General features: G+C 35.6%; 1 protein-coding gene across 1 annotated transcript in view; it reads right to left on the bottom strand.

Moving 5' to 3' along the window:
* The window catches only part of LOC106111443 (muscle calcium channel subunit alpha-1-like), a 62,344-nt gene that overhangs the window by 10,462 nt on the left and 32,893 nt on the right, over positions 1-18,989 (bottom strand). Inside the window, exons 4-32 of the mRNA XM_013293538.1 lie at positions 14,433-14,538; positions 13,741-13,880; positions 13,353-13,459; positions 12,989-13,141; positions 12,096-12,292; positions 11,881-11,984; positions 11,581-11,759; positions 11,224-11,333; positions 11,043-11,158; positions 10,778-10,880; positions 10,475-10,626; positions 10,138-10,348; positions 9,609-9,729; positions 9,318-9,403; positions 9,074-9,177; positions 8,671-8,837; positions 8,056-8,206; positions 6,206-6,341; positions 5,509-5,675; positions 5,162-5,249; positions 4,875-4,982; positions 3,315-3,367; positions 2,615-2,752; positions 2,272-2,386; positions 1,888-2,018; positions 1,540-1,765; positions 1,210-1,308; positions 722-754; positions 14-199 (exon numbers count right to left, since the gene is read on the bottom strand). Coding sequence (XP_013148992.1) covers positions 14-199; positions 722-754; positions 1,210-1,308; positions 1,540-1,765; positions 1,888-2,018; positions 2,272-2,386; positions 2,615-2,752; positions 3,315-3,367; positions 4,875-4,982; positions 5,162-5,249; positions 5,509-5,675; positions 6,206-6,341; positions 8,056-8,206; positions 8,671-8,837; positions 9,074-9,177; positions 9,318-9,403; positions 9,609-9,729; positions 10,138-10,348; positions 10,475-10,626; positions 10,778-10,880; positions 11,043-11,158; positions 11,224-11,333; positions 11,581-11,759; positions 11,881-11,984; positions 12,096-12,292; positions 12,989-13,141; positions 13,353-13,459; positions 13,741-13,880; positions 14,433-14,538 — 3,787 coding nt within the window. The remainder of the gene's footprint in view (positions 1-13; positions 200-721; positions 755-1,209; positions 1,309-1,539; positions 1,766-1,887; positions 2,019-2,271; positions 2,387-2,614; positions 2,753-3,314; positions 3,368-4,874; positions 4,983-5,161; positions 5,250-5,508; positions 5,676-6,205; positions 6,342-8,055; positions 8,207-8,670; positions 8,838-9,073; positions 9,178-9,317; positions 9,404-9,608; positions 9,730-10,137; positions 10,349-10,474; positions 10,627-10,777; positions 10,881-11,042; positions 11,159-11,223; positions 11,334-11,580; positions 11,760-11,880; positions 11,985-12,095; positions 12,293-12,988; positions 13,142-13,352; positions 13,460-13,740; positions 13,881-14,432; positions 14,539-18,989) is intronic.

The raw sequence follows: 18,989 nt of genomic DNA, 5'->3' as shown, positions 1-18,989 counted from the left end.
AAGTCTTGGTTACCTGCATCCCAACAACAGCGTAAATGAAAAACAACATAAGTATCAACAATGCGACGTATGGCAGAGCTTGGAAGGACTTTATGAACGTCCACAGTAGAGTTCGAATGCCTTCACCTCGGGATAATAACTTGACCAGTCTCATTACACGGAACAGTCGGAAGAAATTTATCGATGGTATCGAAGACTCCTGAAATATGAAATCGAGTTATCTCTTTTCCTCTTACCTATTTCCATTGAGAAAGAAAGAGATGTGTTACTACACATCATTATTTCTGTTGCTTGATTTTACTCTGTATTTAAACCATGACAAGTAAATATCTTATATTCGTTGTAAAAGTTGGCATTAAATCGCTTGTTTCTTAGTATTTTTGCTAGGATTAGATATACATTTTAAATTTATGCTTCGTTATAAGTGTGTTCCACAAGTTCGTTTGCTGTAATCAATTCTTTTTGATATGTATGTGTCAAGTGCTTTTTGCATCTATGAGTTTTGTGTTCTAAATATGTTGTGCTTTCTTGCTAATCTTGTGTCCTTAAGCACACTGTTACTGTCCCAAATAATTTGTACACCTAAAGCATTATATATGATATACGACATTAAAAGCTTAGGTTATTTTGTTTTCTATTTCTCTGTGGACCTATACTATATTCTATCTTTTATTATCTTTTCTAATACTAATAACTTATTTCTGCGTGTAAGCGTCCTTACCTTAACAACATGTGCTCTTGGCAATCCACTACCCTGAAATAAACATTGCTCGCTTGAATTCCTTAGTTAATTATTGTAATTACAGTGCTCTAGCGTATGTTATTACAACATCAACGTCCATGCTGGGGACAGTAACTACGCCGTCTGCATTTAGAAATAATACGAAGTTGTTTTTTTATTATTACCAAGCTCTTATGCTTTCTTGTTGAATATTTAATGAACACTAAGAAAGTCTTTTAATGTAGATTTTATAAGAATTGTTTAAGGGTTTTGATAATCATTAAAATAACTAGAACTGTGATAGTTCATTTGTTTTTAGCATTTCTTTGCGTTAATTCATTGATTCTATTTCTCCAGTTTTCTGCACAATTTAATATAGTTTTACATTTTATAGTTTAGATGTTTATTTAAAAATATATTATTATTTCGAAATGAGACGGCATTTAGGTGTTTGTCTATCAGATTTTATACTATAATTGCCTATTTACCTGGTTTTTAAGTTCATTTACTTGTGATACAACAATGTCAATGATACTTCCGAGGACTATGATGAAATCGAAGGTGTTCCACGCGTCGCCGAAGTAATTCTAGAATAATACGATGGCTATAAACATTAGAAAGATAAAATCATACTAATATTATGAATGCGAAAGTTTAGATGGATGGATGTTAGAGTATGTCGTCTATACGACTGAACGAATCTTGATGAAATTTGGCTTAGATGTAGAGGATAGTAAGAACACATAGGCTACTCACTTATGACTTTTTTCAATTTCACGCGGACGGAGTCGTGGGCGAAAGCTAGTAGTTTATATTACCTTAAACCTGAATGCAGCCAGTTTAAATATGAACTCCAGCGCGAAGACCGCTGTGAACAGCATGTTGAGGAGATCCAATGCTTTGCTGTATTCTGCTGACTGGTTGTGGTATTTCATCGCGAGGGTGATGGTGTTGATCATGATGAGCACAAAGATGGCGTATTCAAAGGGCTGTGACGTCACGAACCACCATACTTTGTACTGAATACGATGTTTTGGGATATACCTGATTGTAGAGAAAGTGTTTTTTACTGCAGTTTTATACAATTTTAAGCGGTCTCTAAAGTTATAAAATCTTTTTCTAATTACAGTAATCTGTTTCTTTTTAAAGGTAAATAGTAATCGTACCTTCTAATGGGTTTTGCTTTTAACGCGAATTCAATACAATTTCTTTGGTTCTTGTCGAGTTCGCAATTCTTGTACTCCTGTTCACCCTCGTTTTGGAATGTCACTATGACGAAACCAACGAATATGTTGACCTAAAATTAGTTATATTAATTATATCTTTAGTTACTATTTCAAATCGCACATAAGCCACAACAAAAAACTTCTAGTGATTACTCAAGTTTGAATCCATTCAGATGTCTCCTCTTAGTAATTAGCACTGTTAGGAACTGCGTTAGGGGTAAATAAGCACATTAATATGTAACACTTTTGAACACCAAAATATTGTGGCTATGAAGCGAAGTATTCAATATGTCTTTCAGTATTCCTCTGTGAGAGTATACTCACCATGAAGAAGGCAATAATAATAATATAAATAATATAGTAGGCTGCAACAATTGGACGGAAGTTAGTTATAGGGCCGCGGTCCTCCGCGTTCGAATCTATTGATACGTACAACAACCTGCGAAATACGTTCATATTGAAAAATAATAAACAACAAATATATAAGTATAAGTAAATTAATTCGAATTTTGGGCGCCCGTTTGTGGAACCAGTCCGGCGCCTCTAAATACTGAACTTCGATTGGCTGGCGCCCGCAACAGCAGGACGTTCATTGGTTGGCGCCAGTTAAGGTTCGGTGCCCGAGTTAATACGGTCTTAGATAAAAATAAGAAGAGAAAAATCTTACCCTGGCCATCCCTCAAATGTGGAAACAGTGAACAATGTAAGCATGCCCTTCATCACGTTGTCAAAATGAAAATCATTTCTTCTCCATTCTCTATCTCTTACTACATAGTTCCTATTCTCGAATACTAAATACGTCCCCCTGAAAAAAAAGTCAGCCATCAATTTTTGTATGTCCATACGGAGGGTTGGCACAGGATATATTCTTCCATACATCTCTATCAGTTGTCATATCTAAATTGTCTCCCTACTTTGTTTCCTTTTTCACGAAAGTATAGATACGTCATACGTAACGTTATAAATTAATTTAAAATAATTATAAAAATACTGTTCCCGTGCGACTTCATCCGCATAAAATTGTGAAAATTTTAATTTTATTGTTTACATGTGTCAAAATCTCAATTGCAAATCAAAATGACATGACATGATGTCAAACCATGGGGCGACCTTGTTTCCTTAATGTTGGCATTTGTAGTTTGTGGTCCCTTTCCAACATGAATGTGTATTTTCCAATTTATTAACCCCCTAAGTTTAATAGCGTGAAAACATATAGCCTAAAGCGTGTTCTACGTTAAGGGGTTTTTATTAAAGAAATAATAATTCAAAAATTTGCTGTAATTGCTGACATCTTACGCCACAAAGTAGTGTGTGTTTACTCTTTATTATAATAGTATAGATAGTATAGATAGTATATATGTACTTACTGACACTCCTCCTTAGTCATCTTAGAAATATCATTACATCTAAAAAATTTGCCCTGAAACAAAACTCTTTGAAATTAGACATATGTTCAGTAAAAACTGATTTATTTACCATGCTCAAACAACACTATACAAAACCAATACATTACTATGTCTAACATCATTTTATAAGATAGTAACATCTCATTTCTCATGATGAAAAGCGTTACATAACAGCTATGTACATCGATCGACACAAGCAATTGTAAACGGCTTTACATTCTTCATGCACACTATTACATACACATTTTTCTATTATACATTCTGTTAACTACTTCATAAGTGGGAACTTCTAAAGATTTACAAATATATTTCACTATACTTGTATTAGGTTTTCGATACATACATTGCATAAAATTTTATCAGTAGGTTTTGTAAAAATTTTCATTTAAAACCAATTGTTTTAATTGATAAACATTCATCTATTCTTTTTATTTTAGTGGAATACTTTCCATGAGAGTTACCAGCCGATAACATAAGCTAGGTCTAGTGAGAGATAGCAACCATGAAAAAGATTTTAGAGGGCTGCTACCCCTGTACATTACCCTGGTTCACTCTTGATTATAATCTTACATCAAGCATGTTCTCATCATAGATTTTAGTAATAATTTTTAAGCAATAACAACTTATGCAAACATTTATACAAAGAAACACAATAAGTACCCCTCTGGCGTGCGATATAAGTACAAATGCAGCGAAACAAACATTTGGGTATGATTTAGAATATCCCACTTATCCATGCAATGGAAGCCTCACCTTAAATAACTGTACACCAACGACAGCGAACATAAATTGTAATAAATACGTAACTAGCATTATGTTTCCTATAGTCTTAATTGCTACTATCACACATTTCACCACGTACTACGGCATTATAGTGATTGGTCGCACGCCCATACATTACCAATTACCAAAGGTATACGCCAGATTTCAATGACCGGTTACCACGCAGCGTCGGAACATAGGGGACAAGCAAACATGTTTAATACAGGGCATGGGGCAGGTAATCTGTTATAACTAAGTACAGACAAGTTAGATCCGGGGTGGATACTTAAACGCCAAGGTAGGGGGGATGGTTATTTTAAACTGGAAGTTAGTCTAAATGATCTACACCTTTGGGTTCCTTCACCATGCTCTAGTTTAGACAACATTAATTCTTCTAAAAACTTAATATCTCTATTGACATGCTAAACTATTGTATTGTTAATCCTAATATGAAGAATCAAAGCAGCTTATAAAATAGAACAGTATAGATAATGCTAGAAGAATATGAGCAGCGATGGAGTTAGCACAAGAAATCAAAGCAACTGCAAAGACGGCTTGAAATGCGAAAGATAGAAACCATGAGAAATGAGTAAATTAAAAGATAGGAAAGTAAGAAAAGATAAAAGAATCCAAAGATTTAATACCCAAAGGTGTAATTGAAGTCGTAGAGAATAGGGATGTAGACAATATTTGTTTACACACGTGTTGGATAGCATAGTGCTGTATTGCTCCTGAAATATAATATAGTAAGCCCCCTACCTTGAACATTTGAACTCCCATGACAGCAAACATGAACTGTAGTAATGATGTTACCAATAATATGTTGCCAATCGTTTTGATGGCAACGATCACGCATTGAACAACGTGCTATAATCAGGGAAAGCAATTGTTTAGGATTTCAATAGTGTATATCTTTATAACATTGGATCTAAAGACGTAGTTATTCATTTCAGAAAACCTTGGCTTAAGTATATTATCAGTTTATTTATAGTCGGTTTTAGAATTAAGAATATAAAGGATGACGTGGTGAAGGATTTGAGACTGACCTTAAGGCCCTTGGCCCTGTTGATGGCCCTAAGAGGCCGAAGCACCCTGAACACTCGCAAAATTTTCACTACAGATATACTGCCAGACCTGTAGACAACATTCAAATAAGTAAAACCATTTGAATAGATATACTTGATTCAAATTAAAGTAACGTAAGTGAATACAGATATTTTTGAGGTGTTCGATACATTTCTGTAGAACTTAGACAACAAACCCTAAGATAAATTGACATAAAACAGACATTTATTTATGAGTATGGGAGCGTTACAATATTAAAGTGTTGGGTGTAACCCAACTATAGTAATCAAGACAGGAAAGTAATGAATAAGTAATATTAAGTACTAACTTAAAGCTCATAGAGATGAGCGAGACGCAGACAACGAGCATGTCGAGGACGTTGAATGCGGAGCGCAGGAAGGCGCCCGGGTGCAGCACCAGCCCGTACGTCACCAGCTTCAGAAACAGCTCCAGTGTGAAGATGCCCGTGAAGAACATGTCGAACTGGCTCAGTAACTGAACAGACAGTATACTTCATTCTTATACAAAACTTTAGATTTCCAATGAAAATACGAAAACAGAGATCTTTTCATACAGACTTTTTCGAGATGTTTTCTATATAGTGAAACATCTAAGGAAAGAAGAGAATTGTGTACTTTTTATCTGACTTCTTGGCTTTAAGTTAACATCTCATATATTTAATTTATTTATTATTCTCATTCTAATACTATTTTTACCATATGCATCGCTAGCCGATGACCTAAGCTAGATCTAGGCAGCTATCATACGATCTTCGTCAAAGTAATTATTATTACATTCTCTTTGGAGACGCAGATAACTGGTTCATCTATACTAACGTTATAAAGGAGAAAGAATTGCATTTTTGTATGTATCCGATTCACGTAAAAACTACTGGGCCGATTTCAAAAAATTCTTAAACCGTTAGAAAGGTAACTTATCGATGGCATAGGCTACATTTTTATTATTTTTGTAATTTCACGTACACGAAGTCGCGAACAACAACTATCAATAACAATTTCTCTTACCCAATTCCTAAATCCCTTCTGTGCAGCATCCAATGGATCCTCTGCAGCCAACATGGCGGAGGAGAAGAGGATGCACACGAGGATGATGTTTCCGAAGGTAGAGGAAGCCGACAACTTGTAGCAAAGTACACGAAACCTAGCATATAAGTAAAATATATAAAGATTACCATATTTAGAAATGTACTATAGTAAAGCAGTTTTCGAAATAACGCCATCTATTGGCATGTTATCATGTTTGATACGTTTTTTTTAATCAAATCCTTTGCAATTTTGTTTAGAAATTTCCCTTATTAAGTTAAATATATCTTTCATAATTTATTTACTTTACCTTGTAGCATTAACATAACTTTACTAACATTGACAAACAATTACACACAAAATGAACAGCACAATATTAATTTCAAATTGTATTAAATATAAAAAAAGCAAAAACAATCACACGAAGGCTGTAAAACATTAAAACAATTGCAAACCTTAAAACAGTAAAAAGCTCATGCATTCTAACAAACAATAAAAAAAATCTTCGTACGAAAACTCGACTAAAAAACTATTCGACTAAAATCGCATTTTTTAAACATGCTTCAACTGATAACCCAAATTGTAAAACAAACCTAACCACTAAAACCATCTAAGGTACCCTTTAATCTCATTGTCATAGAATTTGGGTTCAGAAATAATTTACGTACAAAATTTAACATTCACACATATAAATTTACATGAAGACATTTGAATGACAGACAAATCGAGGCGACAATACCAATGGTCTATACCAGCAAATCGTTTAAGCTCCCAGTTTTTAATTTGTCAAGGCAAATCGTAAAAACTTGAAATAACGGCAATAAAAGTGACAAGTTGTTCAGTCTACAATTTACAATTATTAAAATTCTATACGTCTACGAAGTGGCTCGTAAGGAAGGCTAAAATAGGTAATTAAGACATGATCAAAAACGCTGGCCTATTGGTTGGTTAACTTCAGATAATTTTGAGTTTTGTTATGTACAGGTTTCATCGCGATGTTTTCCTTCACTGTAAGAATGTTGGGTACATATGAAATTCAAAAATCAAAACAGACTGGTACAGTGAGATTCGATCCCAAGACCTATTTACGAGTCAAGTGCTTAACTCCTGAGCAACCGAGGGTTTTACTATTTGCTTAATCAAATTTCAAACGGGTATTCACGATTTGCCGGTGACATACAATGAGACGGGTACCATCTAAACCACCAATCACCTGTTCGTCGGTGAGAATACGAAGAAACTACTAGCGTTCGGTATTGGTGGCGTCTGATTTGGCATATTCAGCTCTGAAACCCTCCGGGGTCTAGCCGTTACTAGTCTCCCTTCCTCTTCACACTGCTCCCCATCTTCGTGATAGAAAAAGATGGCAATACCTCTTTAGTTTACTTCAAAATAACTAACCTTAAACTTAAATACTTCCTGTAAAAGTTACACCCTAAACATGCTAATGAAATCGGTACCTTAGTTATCTAAATTTTCAACGATGAAACCAATGCAAACATAAATAGTGAAAGAAGCAAAGTATTGTGAGAATAAATTTAAATACAGATAAAACAATAAAGAGAATAGCTGAAATTTAATAAATTAGAAACGAGTAAAATCATAGGCGCAGAATTTGTCTTTGACGACGTAAACGTTTTAAAGAAAAGCTAAGATAAAGTAAAACTGAAATCCGATTTCAAAATCAATAAGCTATAAATAAATTACTTTAAAATAAAGAGCCGTCAAAGACAAAATAGATATTAAAAAATTGTAAAAAGAAAAGAAGAGAAACCAAGAGAGAACATCTAAATAAGGAAAGCCGCTGTTATTCCTCGTGTCGTCGCCCTAACCTGTTGGTTTTGGAAAATATGAAGAACGAAGATGCATCTGGTATTGGTTTCTTAGAGTCGCGTATATCGACCTCGGAGAGGCGACGCGGTCGCGCAGAAGATGTGGTCGGTTTACGTTTCAGTCGGGGCTCGTCATCGAACTCTGTGTTCACTGTTGTTTTGGTTAGCAACGTTTTAATATCCTTGGATTATATCGAAACTGCAGTTTCTAATACTGCTAGAGAATCTTCAAACTTATTAACAACATTTGTTCCTTAGTAAGTTTGTGAAAAACTTTTGTTTAATCTATTCTTACTTAACATTAAGTAAAATTGTAACAGCTTACTATCTTTGCAATAAATAGGGGTAAGTACCAGATTTGTCTAATACCAATAGTATACCTGAAATTACTTTAACATTTATCATCATCACCAGCTCACTTTACGTCCCCACCGAGGGGCTCGGAGCCTACTCTAAATTAGGGTGACTAGACCATAGTCAAAATTCATAATGAAGTTATAATAAATGTGTTGAAAGTTGCATCTTTTAATTGCACCTTCCTTTCTTCATAAATTGTATCATAAAAATTAGTCACTTCAACCTTAATCGTATAAAACTGTTAAATGTATCTCTCACCTATATGATTTCTTTGATGACTTTCCATCATGTCAAGTTCGTCTCTCTCTTGTTCATCTTCTAATCTCTCCTCTCCGATTTCTTCCTCAGGGCCAATATCTTCTTCTCCCTCTATCTCTTCTTGTTGTTCTCCCTCTGATCCTGTTTCTTCATATTCTCTTTCTGAACTATTAACATAAAATAATATTTTTAACTTTACATCAATTACTCCAGAAGATACAACAAAAATGTAAATGGAATAACACTCCAAGACATTTTGGATTACACTAAAGTTCCCTTGATGTAATCTTCTAATTCTACATCTGGCTAAAAGCCTTCTTTGTCAGTTTTTCAGTCTGACAGTTAAAGTCTCGAAGTGTGGTAGTGTGTTAAAATGGCATTTAAACCAATACTTTTTACATACTTGTCAGTCGTATATGCATCTTCGTCATGTATGTACTCGTCATCCGTGTCAGCATGCCCACCTTCTGCGATTATACTGCCCCCTTCTTTCTCTTCTGCCGCTTGCTAGAATACAAGTATAAATAATAATCAACCATCCTTAACTCATTCTATCTGAAACTGGGTTTTCCGCTTCTAGAACGATCTATCAGTGATCAGTGATGATTAAACATAGGTTTTGATTATTTATTGTATAGTGTACTTACCCCTTCTTCTTTTTCAATATTAGTGAGTGATTCAGCATCAGCCAAGTTATCTACGGCGATGGCCAAGAACACGTTCAGTAGGATGTCTGTACAACTAGGAGTGAAGGTAAATCAGAAAACTTACGACAATAGAAGAATGAGCTTAAAAAAGAAACCGGAAACATTAAAAGTGTGTGAAGAACAGCAAGAAACGAAGAAGTCTATACAGATACTGCCACCAAAATGATTTAATAATCGAACAAAATATAGCAAATATTGAACAAAGAACTCGCAGAAATTTTAAAAGGATACAGTTACCGCAGATGAAGAGAATAATAAAGTAAATACAGGCGAGGATGCCCACAGAGCCCACGCCGCCATACGCCTTAATACCCTCGTACATCACCGCGTTCCAGTCCTCACCAGTTAATATCTATAAATAGGTAAGTAGACTAATATATTTCTTAGATGCAAACCTGGTCCAGGTTGCAGGAAAGCTCTGGATAAGGGTGGCATGGGATCATCGTAGCAATCGGAGGGGAACAATATTCAGCAATGAACAATCTTAGGCTGGTGATGATTACAAACCTTCCCTCTATGTGTATGGTTTAAAATTAAACAGAAAAATACGCAAAGCTGTTTCAAAAATAATTTCTATAATGTACTAGCTCTTACCCACGACACCCTCAGTGTGAAATTAAAAAAAAATTAAATAGCCTATGTGTTCTTTCAGACTATTTTCTACAACTATGGCAAATTTTACCAATTCAGGCTACAAACTCCAACAAATATCCGTCTAAATTTTGTATTTATAGTATTAGTATGATTTTTCATAACTTACTTGGAACACAGTAAGCAACGCTTGCCAGAAACAATCAAAGTTATGTCGATCTTTTTCCTCAACAGGGTCGTAGTTGAACTTCCCGCCGAAGACCTGCATGCCGAGCAGAGCGAAGATCATGATGAAGAGGAACAGCAGCAGCAGGAGGGAAGCAATAGATTGGATGGAGTTCAGCAATGATGCCACTAAGTTGGACAGTGAACGCCAGTACCTGAAAAAAATATTAGTTTAGCTCATGTCATTTGTGATAACCCTTAGTAATCCTTGAAGCCATCAGAATCCGCTCTGTTTTAAGTTTAGTTGAATAGTGTGGTCCGTTTTTCTTTACATATCTTACTTGGTAACTTTAAAAACCCTGAGCAGCCTGACACATCTGAGCACGGAGATGCCGAGCGGTGGCATCACCTCCGTCTTGGTGAGCACCATCTCGCTGATCGACCCCACCACCACGAAGCAGTCGAAACGATTGAACAACGACACGAAGTAACCCTGGATAATGTCGAAAAAATTACTACCAAGCATATTGAAATGCTTATGTCAACAAAATGTTTTTTGAATTTATTTATAGTACATAGTCATCGATCCCCATTCCTAACTGAAAGGGGTAAGGAGATGATTTTATAGATTCGTTTCCACTTACTTGTAAACCCAAACTGTACATCTTGACCAACATTTCAAGTGTGAAGAGAGCCACGAAAAACGCGTTGCCGTACTCTTGAAACAGATCTAGCCACGAGGGCTGGCTGGAAAAAAAGGCGTCAGTTATCTACGTGAATTGAAACAGTTAAATAAATAAAGTTTCTGACGAATATGACAAGAATCTAGTTAGGTTGAAAAAACACCCTTTTTAATGACAAGGAATAAGGAGGTACTAGTCCTCAAATCAAAAGTAACAGTAAACTCACTGATAATGTTCACTGGCTAGCACCACTGTGTTGAGGAAGACCAGCACAATGATCAGCCAGTAGAACGTCTGCGACTTCACCGCGCGCCGACACGCACGCTTCATGCGACGGTTCACCTACAGGATAACAAAGAAATTAAAGTATAAATATATATGTTATAGGTTATGTTAAGGGATCTTACTTTATCAAAATCCTTCTTCCAACATTCGCCGATGGACATTTTCTTCTTCTGTTCCGTCAACACCTCGATGCCCAAGTTATCTGTCGAGTCGTTTTCACTCGTCGTCTGACCTGTTTTTAATAAACCTGTATTACTTTTGATTAGCAACGACTAAACTATCGCACAACTGTTTAGTCTCACTTTGATTCCTATGAGCTCACATGGAGGTGCGCACACTACTCGATTTTTAGTTGTGCAACCAAACAGTTGCATTGCTACGATACAATCTCACAGTAGTGTGCGATAATTTAATCAAAAGTGTGCGTCCGCTCTAACTATGTGAAAAATGTTCGTCATAGAATAATAAAATCTCCTAACCCATTCCATAATCCCTCTTCTGATCAGCAGTGTCATGCTGGTCTGCCAGCGGCTCCAGGTATTCCGCCTGCGTGATCCAGTCCAGGTAGCCTTTTAAGTCTTCTTCTAATTGCTGCTTTTCTCTCAGCTTCTGGAAGTCACCTCTGTTCTTTGCTTTCTCTCTTTCTTTAGAGAACTCTCTAAAAACAATATTAAGCATAAGTTTTTAATTATTTTGAAATTGAAAAACAAAAGATACTTAATTTTACTTTGAAATTGTCGCATTATTTTTAACTTTAGAGAAAACTTATTAACACTTACCCCGACAACACACCAAGAATTAGGTTCATAACAAAAAAAGCTCCCAGTATCACCATCGATATAAAATATATCCATTCCCAACTGTTGCCCATCGCGTCTTGTATCTGAAAAAAAAAACTTAATACGATAAGAACTCCAAAAACACTAATCGAATGATGCTTTACAAAAGAACAAAGATAAATCAATCAGACATCTAAACGCAATAGCAAACTTACATTATACATAACATCAGTCCATCCTTCTAGCGTGATGCACTGGAAGACAGTGAGCATGGACAGGCCGAAGTTATCAAAGTTGGTGATGCCGAAGTTAGGGCCGATCCAACCCTCGCGGCATTCCATCTCTTCACCGATACTCGAGCAGTTGAAGCCGTTGTCATTATCACACGGGTGTGGAGACTCCATTATCTCATCTAGGGAAAATAACATTTAGGGCCTGTCCCACCACTCGCTGATATAGGCTCAGATAGCTTAAAAATTATGCCACTGTCAGATAAAGGGACAAAATCCAATATTTCCTTCACATATTTTACACGTTGGATTGTAATCAGATAGTTTACAATTTGGTGGGACAGTATTTACGAAATGTTCCCATACGGCTTGAATGAAATTATGAAAACTTTATTTTATTGTTTACATTTGTGAAGTCTTACAATTGCAAGTGTCAAAATTATAATGCACAAATGCAACGAAGGCCTTTGAGGTTGGATAAAAACGTTACCATAGCATCCTTGCTTTTTGTCAGATTGTCGTTTTTGTCTCTTTCCCTCCAACACTTTTCCCCCACGTTATTTACTCCCTAAGTGTGAGAGCATGAAAAGATGTAGCCTAAAGCGTATTGTAAGCATATGTAGTGTGTGTTTATGCTTTATCACATCTCCCATCATTATCTCCCTTACCTTATCCTATTCTCGTAGGGCGCATCGGGTTTTCGTCTTCCAAATAACACTATCATCCGTCATCTTAGTCACTTTTTACGTCTACCTCTACCGGGGTACCACACTCATAACTAACGTCCTTCGTGGTACCCGTTATTTCATAAGTATAGATAGATAACGCGTTTATCACCTACGACATAAATTACATCATCACTCTTAGACATTGTGTACCTGTAAGCTTATTGTAGCAGGACTTGTGCATCTTGCCGGAGAAGAGCTCGAGGCCGATAATAGCGTAGATGATGATGACGAAGATGACCAGTAGCGCAATGTGCAGTAGGGGCACCATCGCCTTTAAGATAGAGTTCAACACTATCTGAAGACCTGGGAACATATGTCATTAATGAATACAGGTTCGTTAAATGGTCCACTTTAGTACTATTATGTGGAAAATTTCTTCCTACATTTGTGGTTAGTATTCATTTTAGTTTAGCAAAACAATCGACAATCGCAAACATCTCTGCGATTGTTTAGTCAAAGTGGTGCGTCGTTTTAATAATAGACAATATATTTTTATTTTCTTTGGTATACTCACTAGGTACTCCAGAGACGAGCCTCAGGGGCCGGAGAACTCTGAACGCTCTGAGCGCCTTCACATCAAACGCGTCTTTGAAAATACTCGACAGCACCGTGCTCACCATACTGACAATCAGAAACGTATTGGTTAAACAATTTACTATACGAGAACTACGAAACTATAAAGCTCTTTAGCAAACTTTTATTTGAAATTTCTACAAAGTGCGAGGAAATTTAGAGTCCACAACTATTATAATAAGAAATTTAATTACCTAGTTTTCTTAGTGTAAAAGAATAACGAGGTAACGAAACATCTATGAGTACGATATAATATATGGACTTAAATTTCAAATAGTTTTATTTAAGAGAGTGCTTCTTTATAATGATAATTGTTTGTGCAGACTTACCCTATAACAACTATAGTGAAATCAAGTAAATTCCACCCGTTCCTGAGGTAGGAGCCGGGGTGCATCACGAAGCCGTACGCAATTATCTTCATCACGCACTCGCCCGTGAATATCACCAGGAATATGTACTCGATTTTTTCCTATAATCAAACAAAAAGTCGATTAACACGTTAACTACGGCAAGTAAAATCATAATTCTTCATTTGGTGCGGCGGGCCAGAATGCGCCCCCTAATAATGTTTCCGCCAGTGCGTGGCAGGTCTTTCTAGTCCCACCAGCACAAGGACAGATTAAATTGCTATAACTTTGTGGAAACATACTGTAAACATTTTATGTAATGTAATGTATACAGCTGAGATAATCGTGTCGTACTAGCGAGAGGGACATAGTTTTCTGCGTCCGCATCAGCTAAAATACTGCGGCAGGCCGATATCGACCTGTTAAGTAGTTAGCGTGTTAACAAAACAGGAAACCTCTACTCTATAGAAGAATGCGATTCGAATCGCATCTCAGTCGTTGGAATCAGTTAAGGAGTTTACGCAGTTCACAAACAAAAACAAATAAATGCTTGATTTTAACTTAGAGTATTTCATAAGACTCTATTACTTAGACCCATATATTTTCTCCTCCTATCATCTTAACCTGGAAACCAACTGCGTTCAGATTACTCTAAGGTAATACTAAATACTTACCAGAACAGAATTAGTGTAATTAGAATCGCCACTAGGGTAGGGTGTGTACACAGCGAGTGCTATGCAGTTAGCGAAGATTGTGGTCAGAATCATCCACTCGAACGGCCTGATACTGAGTTAGGGAAATATCTTTTCTGTTTATAAAGAGTAAATTAACATGGAATCAATTAATTTATTTATTTGAACCTCATTTCAAATGAACTCTATGTTTAAAAGTTTTATGCAGAATATTTTCCAAAAGCAATCTCCCTTACTGTCATACAACTGTTGTGCGATTGTCGATTGTTTCGCAGCCCATTCAACTGTTTAGTTGCACAACTAAAAAAAGAATAGTGTAACTTCTATATAAGCTCATAGGAATCAAAGCGAGACTAAACAGTTTTGCGATAGTTTAGTCAAAAGCGCGCGCCCTCACTGTCATCAAGCAGTGCTAGTCAAAGATATTGTATTTATAAATCCAATGTATACTATTATAATAAAGCGTAAACACGCACTTCTTTGTTGCCTAAGATGTCAGCAATTACAGCATATTTATGATTTTTTTTAATAAAAAGCCCTACCTTTGCGTGATGCTTTACACTATATTTTAAACGCCATTAAACTTAGGGGGTAAATATTTTGGATTAAATCCCTAATGTGGGAAAGAGACCATCAGTTGCTACCAACATCAAAGAAGCAAGGTTGACAACATGTCATGTCATTTTGACATTTGCAATTGATAATTTGACAAATGTGAACTATAAAATGATTTTTTTATAATTTTATGCGGATAAAGTCGCATGGGAACAGCTAGTCTAAAATATTATTCATCACTAGATCAGCGATTTTATTTATAATTGTAGATAAGTGTTGAATGAAATAAAATAATCAATGCATCGTAAGTCGTAATAAATCCATTAAATGTCGATAAATTTCTCGCCGAAAGCAATCCGGTATTGAGTTATATAAATCGCTGCTTTATAATGCTATATCTCAGTTGTGTGGGAGTAACTATCATTGTTTCAACAGACGTATGTTTTCTACTAAGATATCTACATTCGTTGTTTTGTAAATTACAATTCCCAACTGACACATTGGTTTCTTTGAACGCCAATAGTATGACTCAAACGCAATCAATACTTTTTGTGTTATTCACCAAAAAATTCAGTGAAAATTCAGTCATCGTCTTCCAAGAATTTCTTCATGACATTTGCATGATCTCATTGATTCTAAAGAAAAGCTGATTACTATGAGACATTGCGATTAAAGAAAATACAAAGTTCAATTGGCCGTTAGAAGTTTAATTTATTTGATACTAGCTTTCGCCCGCGACTCCGTCCGGTTGGCATTAAAAAAAACAAAAGCGAGTAGCATATGTGTTCTTCCAGATTACAATTTACGTCGATGCCAAATTTCATCGAGATCCGTTCAGCCGTTTAGGCTACAAACTCTAACAAACATCTATCTAAACATTCGCATTTATAATATTAGTACGATTTGTTTAGGATTACAAAGGTATCTTTCAACAAAGATAATGTACAATTAAAGACTGCTAGAGACGCTCAGTTCTAAGTGAAGAGTCGAAATGTTCGGTTATAACTGTGGACAAAAATGTAACTGTCATTTTTAACTTAACAATTCGATTCTTTAGTTCAGTCAGAACTGTGCAAACGTAGGAAGCTTTATTACATTTTCTTCTATTATTCAAATTATTTTGATCCGCAAATTGCTTTTAATATTAATTTTGGCTTTCAACCCTGATGTTGTTCCCTTAAATGGTAATTCGATCATTTTTTTAATATAACGGGAAACAATGGTAATGCATGGCATGTAAGCGGGTAACGGCCTCCGAACGCAAATAAACAACACGATAAATAAATGGCCGCGAGCCAAGCAATCCAACAAATGCATGAATGGAGAACAGAGGTATTTGACGTTTTGATGCCAGGAAGTGAGGCTTCCTTTATTTAATACTGCAATTAACTAGTGAACTCATTTTGTGAAATGTCTTTCCGGATTTTAACGGGTTTGGTTTACTATGTCTTTGTTAGGCTGGAGGATAGGCGGCTGGGTGACCACCCAGGGTTCTGGACAAATCGGCGTCTGCGAATTACTCTCACATAACAGTCTTAACCACTTTCTTTATAAAAAAAATGTAGAAGTCTCCCCCAGGGCGGCATAAAGCTAAAAATGGTATTGTAAATTAATAATTATTATAAATCACCTTAATTTCTTAATAAGATTTATTAGTAATTTATAAAGAAGTGCACGAAAAATATTAGCTCTCCATATGTAACTATAACTACACTGCAGAGGTTTTAGGTCACGACAGATGGTATGCATTACCACTGACAGCACGCAGCTGTTGTTGACAAACGGACAGACGATATTTTCATATAACTAACGATGAGAATAATGTAGAAATAATAATTGAGTTAACTGCTCAATAAGATTATTGTGCAAGTCATTTTTCAATGGAAACTAACGTGTAGACTTAAGTACTTATCGCACAACTGTTTAGTATTACTATGATTGAATTTCAGTTGTAACTGAACAGTTGAATTGAAGGCAAAACAATGGACAATCGCACAATTGTGCGAAAGTTTAGTCAAAGGTGTGGGTCTGCTCTAATTCATTAGGCGATAACGTTGATGCGGGGAGTCCCGCATCCGGGCTAACGACTGAAAATCGGTCGATGAAGGCGTCGTGCGGGGAGCAGATGTGTAACGCGGTAAAGAAAAGTAAGGGATATCAAACTCATGGGGGCGCTAACTAATTTAATTTCGCTCATAGCCACTTAAATTCTGTTTTATGATTTGTAATTTCTTGCAAGTCATGTCATGAATATGTTAGTAAGTTTGTATCTGGGTTGTATCAAAAAATATAATAAACAAAATGTTAACATGTAACACGCATTGCGTTGACCTGATTGAACGCACGCGTAAATAGGGGAATTTTTTTGTTTATAAGTTTAGTAAGATTATGTCTTAAAAGATTTTAATTTTTTAATTAATTTTACAGGTTAGTGGTTACATTTGAAAGGTACGTCTATGTCTTTATTTACATCTTTACTAGTATTATGAAGAGGAAAGATTTGTATATTTGTATGTATTGAAATAACTCAACAACTACAAGAACGACTTCAAAGATTGTTTAACCATTTCAAAGGTACGTTATCACTGAGTATTATAGGCTATATATTTTTAATTTCACTCGGATGAAGTCGCGAGCAACAGCCAGTAAATTTTATAAGAGCCTGATTAACGATATAGGTTCGCCAATTACAGGTTCACATAATTCTGTTTACACCACAAGAGCTAAAAAGGAGCTAGTAGCGAAACACAGTATTATAATCCTACTTTTTACTAATATTATAAATGCGAAAGTTTAGATGGATGGATGAATGGATGGATGTTTGTTAGCGTTTGTAGCCTAAACGGCTTAACTGATCTCCATGAAATTTGGCACAGGTTTAGAGCACAGTCTGGAAGAACACATAGGCTACTTTTTATCCCAACAATAGTTACGGTTCCCGTGGGATTCATTAATTTAGTTTTTTAATGTTTACTCAATCATTCTGCAACGTTTCAACGTATCTTATTGAAATTTGGCACAGATATAAAACAAAGTCTGGAGTACACATGGGATAAGCTTCATCCCTGAAAAGTGTCCGGTTCCCAAGGGATACGTAGCTATTTTTAATTTATATAGTTCGTATGTTTTCTAATACCACGCGGACGAAGTTGCGGGCAACAGCTCGTACGTTTATATTTCTTTAGAAACGGTAAACGATGTATTTGAGTTGCTAAATCAATTTGTAAAACGTACAGAGGTATACCCTGGCAGACTGCCTGCAACTATACTGTTGACAGAACATTTTGAAAGCTTAAAAGTAGTTGAAATGTAAACATTGATTTTGCCTGGATTTTACCTTGCATACCTGTATAAAATTTGTTAGAACAGAGTAAGATGTGGTCGTTTTGGCGAAAAGACGAGAATGTTAAAATTATATCAATGATAGTTGTCACCCGCGACTTCGTCCGTGTGTAATTACGAAAACAATAAAAAGTATAGCCTATGTTACTGAGCGATAACGTAGTTTTTTTACAGTGAAAGAATTGTTTAAATTAGCCCAGTAGTTTTAGAGTTCAATACATACAAAACTACAAATCTTTCCTCTTTATAACATTAAGAATCTGTCCCACCGAATTGTAAATTGTCTGATAACAATCCAACATGTAAAATATCTGATGGAAATATAAGATTTTGTTACCTTATCTGACAGTGACGTCATTTTTAAGTTATCTGAGCCTCTATCCAGTGGTGGGACTGGCCCGAAGTATAAGTTAACTTCATAAGGTATGACTTTAATTGATTCTAGATAACTTAGGAGTGTACGAAATGAACAACCGCTTTTACAAAGGCATTTCGTAAGCGTTTAAGAATTTTTATATTTAAATATTCTTGGATAATATCAAGTAAATTCAGTTCTATGATATCTAGGAATATAATATAGAAATCTTACAATAATATATTTGCTAGATAAAAGCTGAATTTTGATTATTATGTTGTTTGATA

The sequence above is a fragment of the Papilio polytes genome, unplaced genomic scaffold, assembly GCF_000836215.1.
Source record: "Papilio polytes unplaced genomic scaffold, Ppol_1.0 DF824169.1, whole genome shotgun sequence".
In the NCBI taxonomy this organism is placed as follows: Eukaryota; Metazoa; Arthropoda; class Insecta; order Lepidoptera; family Papilionidae; genus Papilio; species Papilio polytes.
Note: the sequence above shows the minus strand (reverse complement) of the source record. Positions and strands in the feature narration are given on the sequence as shown.